The sequence below is a fragment of the Cajanus cajan genome, chromosome 8, assembly GCF_000230855.2.
Source record: "Cajanus cajan strain Asha chromosome 8, NIPB_CcT2T_4, whole genome shotgun sequence".
Taxonomy (NCBI): Eukaryota; Viridiplantae; Streptophyta; class Magnoliopsida; order Fabales; family Fabaceae; genus Cajanus; species Cajanus cajan.
Window position 1 is genome coordinate 30,263,400 of NC_138524.1, and position 6,000 is coordinate 30,269,399.

Genomic DNA, 6,000 nt, shown 5'->3' on the forward strand with positions numbered 1-6,000 from the left:
TCACATTGGTTTTGTACATCAGTGTGAGTCTGATCCGGTGAGGGATCTGGAGCAGCACAACTCCCTTTAGTGCTGACTCGAACACCATCATGAGCAACTGCAGTCTGTTGCTGAGAACAAGCCAAAAGTTCAAACTTCTGTTCAAACTGTTTTCCAATATTCTTCAGTTTCTCTTCAAACTCCATCTTCAATCTCTGCTCCAATTCCTGTATAACCTCTTGACTGCAAGAGTTGATAGTGCTCCTCGATGATCGACCACCAAAGAAATCTCGGTGGCTCTAAGAACCACCAACACCACGCACACGACCTCCGTGCTCTGGCTTTCCTATGGCCGTTGTGAGGATATCATTCCGACCACCAGAAACAAATGAGCCCTGGGTGCTCTGCTCAACTAAACCCTCTTGCAACAATAAGGAAGATTAAAAATTCTTATGAATTAAATGAGTTGAAATGAAGAGTCTTAGTTTGTATATTTTTACTTACTATTTTACTAGCAACGACTCTTGCAGACTCAGAAGTCATTTGCCCATCTGGTTTTGTCCGGGCTGCTATCCACATCTCATGGCGGGGAGGTGACTCTACACGGTCAGCATCCTCAACCCCTGCTGCCTGTGCCTTAGCCTTCTTCATTTGCTTTTTTTTTCTTTCATATCCCCCTCTTGACAATAGATGGGGTGCATCATTCTTGGCCTGTCGTTCTTGGGCAGCTATTCTTTTAGCCTGCAATAATACAATAAAGAAAATGAGATAAATTAAAATGTACCTTAAGTATTTGTGTCAATGTAAAAGTTATCAATAACTAACCTGCCACGAAGGGTCCAATCGAGTGGCACAAAATTGCATCCACTCCTCATCAGTGATCTGGTACTTTAGACAGGGAGTCTCATTTTGGCGCTCTCCAAATACATACTCCCGTGTCAAGAAAGTCTTGAAGTCTCTCCACCTGGTGGCAAGGGCAGATAACATCTTCCTCCTCATGCCCTCAGTGTTGGGAATGTCAAAATTTTGCTATGAAAATAACAACAAATAATAAATAATGTATTTTAGTTATATAATATTGAAAGGATGTGAAAGTATATACCTGAATATCCTGCCACATGAGGTTCTTGTCAACCTCCTGAACGTCATCCCATGATGGAATGATAATAGAAACATGTCGTCGAGCTAGGTCTCCCAAATAGCTCTTAAACTTGGCAGCATTTGGGCCTGATGCCTTTCCAGAACGAGGATCCACCTCAACCGGTGTCCTCTCCTTGGCAATGTGCCCAGCTGTCAACCCAGACAATCGGGTGACAGATCTACCTTCCCTCCTTCCACTGCCAGACCCATAATCCTCCATAATCCTGAAAAAATTAAACTGTCATTATTAAAACAATGAATTAACTGAATAGACAAATAAAGTAAAAAAGAATAATAATATAGCAACAAAATAACTAATAAAAAAATAAATAATACATAAACAGAAACCTATTAGGTTGGAATGTTTTCCCATATTCCTTCATCATAATCACTTTGAATAACATGTATTTCGTCCACTTCATTGTCCGCAATAGGACCAAATGATCTGCTTGAAAAAGACGGTGTCTCATGCATATCTAGAGACTCATCTTCATGAGTTCCATGCATGGTTCTTCCTTCGAGGACCACTGACCATTTCTCATTACATGGATCCCTGACATAAAAAACCTGTCTTGCTTGATATGCCATAATAAAAGGTTCATCCTTATAGCCGACCTTATTCAAATCAACCAAAGTAAATCCTAAATCATCTGTCCGCACACCCGTATTGCCATCAACCCATTTACACTTGAACACAGGCACTCTAAACGTAACATAATCAATTTCCCATATGTCTTCTATGACTCCGAAATAACTCATGGATGCTGTAATGGGATTTTTATCTTTTGAACTAGCAAAGTGCACAGCCTCAGCCTGAATTGTAACCCCACTATTTTGTACTCTACTTTTGTCATCTTCTGTCTTTGTATAGAAACAATATTTGTTAATGTCATACCCACCAAATGTAATGACATCGTTGTTAGGCCCACGCGCGAGTCTCAAAAGTGTATCAGAAGCATTAACCTCACCATAAACCTTTTTCTTAAACCAAGCTAAGAAACTCTTGTTATGTTCATTCAATACCCATTTCTCATTCATCCGGGGGTGTGCTATCTTGATTTCATCTATGTGTTCAGATATGTAAGGAATTACTTCATCAGTGTTGTTCAATATGTACAAATGGGCTTGGTCAACTTCTGTTCGACTCACAGTTCTAATCTTTAAACTTCGAGTACCCTTACCAAATTGTTTCCCATCATGTCGAGTCTTGGGAATTCCTATTGGTTCTGATTTTGACATATACCCTGAACAAAACTCAATGGCTTCTTCTGCAATGTACCTCTCCACAATAGAGGCTTCTGGGCGGTATTGATTCTTGACATATCCTTTTAAGATCTTCATGTATCTCTCAACAGGATACATCCATCTAAGATAAACCGGGCCACACAATCGAATCTCCCTAACCAAATGAACTATCAAATGCACCATGATATCAAAAAATGAAGGTGGAAAATACATTTCCAGTTGACACAAGATTGTGATTGCTTCATTTTCTAACTCATCTAACTTTACAGGGTCAATTACTTTGTTGCAAATGGCATTGAAGAATAAACACAATCGAGTAATAGCAACTCTAACAGAAGATGGTAAAATGTTACGAATAGCCACAGGCAAAAGTTGTTGCATTAACACATGACAATCGTGAGACTTTAAACCAATCAACTTCAAATCTTGCATAGACACCAGACTCTTCACATTTGAGGAGTACCCTTGTGGAACTTTCACACTGCTTAAGCACTCACAAAAGCTTTTTTTTTCTTTCTTTGATAGAGTATGACAAGCTGGAGGCAAGTAAGTGCGTCTTCCAATAGACTAAGGATGCAACTCAGAACGTATACCCATGTCCACCAAATCTTGTCGTGCTTTCACTCCATCTTTAGTCTTTCCTTTGATGTTTAGCAATGTCCCAATTACACTATCACAAACATTTTTCTCCACATGCATCACATCTATGCAGTGTCTAACATCTAACTTGCACCAGTAAGGAAGATTAAAGAATATTGATCGTTTCTTCCAGATATTTCTCTCAGTTGACTTCTTTTGCGTCTTTCCGAACACAATGTTAATGTTCTTCACCCGTTGATATACTTCTTCACCATTGCGCGGTGTGGAGGCAATTTCATCCTCTTGACTTCCATTGAATGCTTTCTTCAATCTACGGTATGGATGACTACGAACAAGAAACTTACGATGCCTAGTGTACGCAGTCTTTTGCCCATGTTTCAATTGGGTATAACTTGTGTTTTCTTCACATATAGGACATGCATAATGACCCTTCACACTATACCCACTCAAGTTACCATATGCTGGAAAATCATTTATTGTGCAAAATAACATTGCACGCATAGTAAATTTTTCTTCACGATATGCATCAAACACCTCCACTCCTGTGTCCCATAACATTTTCAAGTCATCAATCAATGAACTAAGATACACATCTATGTCATTTCCTGGTTGTCGGGGACCTGATATCATCATAGACAACATAATATATTTTCTCTTCATGCATAGCCAAGGAGGCAAATTATAAATGACCAACAAAACTGGCCATGAACTGTGTTTACTACTTAAGTTCCCATAAGGTTCATGCCATCTGTAGCTAAACCAATTCTCAAGTTTCTTGACTCTGCACCAAATTCTGGAAATGTTTCATCAATCCTCTTCCATTGCGGAGAATCAGCTGGATGTTGAAGAAAGTTGTCACATTTTATACCATTTTCATGCCATGTGAGGTTTTTTGCATCCTCTTTAATGGCAAACAATCTTTTAAACCTAGGTATTATTGGCAAATACCATAAGACCTTAGCAGGGGGACCCTCTATTTCTTCCTCACCATTACTTCCATCAGTTTTCTTTTTGAACCGCGACAATCCACATGTGGGACACACTTTCAGTGTAGCAAAATCATTTGTATACAATATGCAATCATTAGGGCACGCGTGTATCTTCTTATACTCCAAACCCATTGGACATAGTATCTTTTTTGCCTCATAGTTGCGATTAGGTAACGTGTTATCTTCTGGAAGCATCTCCTTCAATAACTCCAACAATTCTGTGAAACTTTTATCAGTCCAGCCATTTCTTGCTTTTAAACTAAACAATTTTAAAGTTGCTGATAATCTTGTAAACATACTGCATCCTGGGTACAATGGTTGCTCAAAATCAGACTTTAAGGTATCATACACATGTGCTCTTTCAAAATTTTCTTCACCAACATCACGTATCATCTATTCTAAGTTATCGCCCATCCCTTCAAAATTTTTAGTTGTTGACACTGTTGGAATGTCTAATATTTCTCCGTGCCATGTCCATACTGTATAACTCTTCACAATACCATATATAAACAGGTGATCACGTATTTCTCCAACTTCTTGACGTATCTGATTCAAACATCGAACACATGGACAATAATATGCCCCTTTGATGGGTTTCCCATTTTCTCTTGCAAATTGTAAGAACTCTTCAACTCCATTTCTGTACTCTTGACTAATGCGACTTGCATTCATCCAACTTCGATTCATTATCTATATATTAACACAAATTAACTATTGACTCAGTTATTCATAAACTTTCTAACCTAAACTACAACCCTAAAAAATCGATGGTAAACTAAAGGTCAATGCCTAAAAAAGTCTCTTCTTTAATGCATCTGGAACGGCCCGTACTGAAACTAGAACGGGCCGTTCCAGATCAAAAAATTACAACAACAAATTTCCAGCAGAACGGGCCGTTCTCTTTGCAGAACGGCCCGTACTGCTTGCAGAACAACTCGTTCTGCAAGGAGAACAGCCCGTTCTGCAAGGAGAACGGGCCGTTCCAGCGGAACAAATAGCAAAAAAAAAACAAAATAATTACGGGGACAACAAACTAACCTCAAACGACCAACGTGCAGACACTTAGAGACTTGGATACGTTGAATGTAGCAATAAACGCAGTGGGAGACTCAGAAATTCAGAGAAAATGAGAGGGGTTGTTTGTAAATTGTGAGCGCGGGAATGGAAAATACAAAGGTGGGGAATATAGGGCCATTTTTTACGTCGGGTTTCGGTTGTTCCGACGTAAATTTACGTCGGGTTTCGTTGTTCCGACGTAAATTTACGTCGGACTATAGGGGTTCCCAAAATAGATATAGGTATAGATAAGAATAAAAATAACTAAGTTTCTGTATACAAAATAGAACACCATATATGTACAGTCATCCCAAAAATAATATTCCCTAGTGCCGGTCAAGCACAGACAAAACCGTTATCCAAAATGGCAACTCTAACACGAGGATCAAACTCTCCGTCTCGCAGCGGTCACCTCAACTCCAAGCACTAGTACACAATACACATTTTACGTCAGCTATTTTAGGGGTTTTTACGTCAGAAAAACTTTCGACGTAGAAGCGGGAGACGTAAATTTACGTCGAGGCGCGAAAACTGACGTAAATTTACGTCGAACATGCCAAGGTTCGACGTAAAAAAGTCATAAAAATTTAAAAAAAAAAAAAGAAAAACGAGTGCAAGCAGAACGGCCCGTTCTGCCTGCACGGCCCGTTCTGCTTGATAAACCCAGGAGCAAGTTCTCCAAATCCGGACTTCGTCACTTCCTTCTCCAGCTTCAAAAAATCGAAATGCAACACAAACATTATTACGAAAAAAACATCCCAGAAAACACAAACTTGATAGAAGATGCTACCTCATAGAAAAATAGATGGACGTATGGTTAAGCCATTTCCATCAACACGCGAAGAAGAAACCAACGCAACCCTCCGAGGAAGAAAAACAGAAGAAGGTACAAATGAGGAGGACAACCACGATTTGAGGAGGCTTCAGAGGGATGAGGTGCAGAAGAAGGTGCACAACGCGCGGGAGAAAGAAATTTTTGAAATCTAGCCAT

General features: G+C 39.5%; 1 protein-coding gene across 1 annotated transcript; it reads right to left on the reverse strand.

Moving 5' to 3' along the window:
• Window positions 1–419: 419 nt before the first annotated feature.
• LOC145950396 (uncharacterized) lies at window positions 420–6,000 on the reverse strand. The gene is made up of 4 exons (XM_083061484.1): window positions 5,861–6,000; window positions 1,082–1,316; window positions 805–1,008; window positions 420–720 (listed from the first exon to the last, which is right to left on the reverse strand). The coding sequence occupies exons 1-4, from the start codon at window positions 5,998–6,000 to the stop codon at window positions 430–432; spliced, it is 870 nt and encodes a 289-aa protein (XP_082917610.1). The 3' UTR covers window positions 420–429.

What these genes read in the sequence shown, in the direction of transcription:
- LOC145950396 (XM_083061484.1), bottom strand. Translation starts at nt 6,000, where the DNA reads ATGGCTAGATTTCAAAAATTTCTTTCTCCCGCGCGTTGTGCACCTTCT. An exon ending in TCATGTGGCAGGATATTCAG is followed by an intron (nt 1,009 to 1,081) that starts GTATATACTTTC and finishes TTATTTTCATAG; the next exon opens with CAAAATTTTGACATTCCCAA. An exon ending in GATTGGACCCTTCGTGGCAG is followed by an intron (nt 721 to 804) that starts GTTAGTTATTGA and finishes GTATTATTGCAG; the next exon opens with GCTAAAAGAATAGCTGCCCA.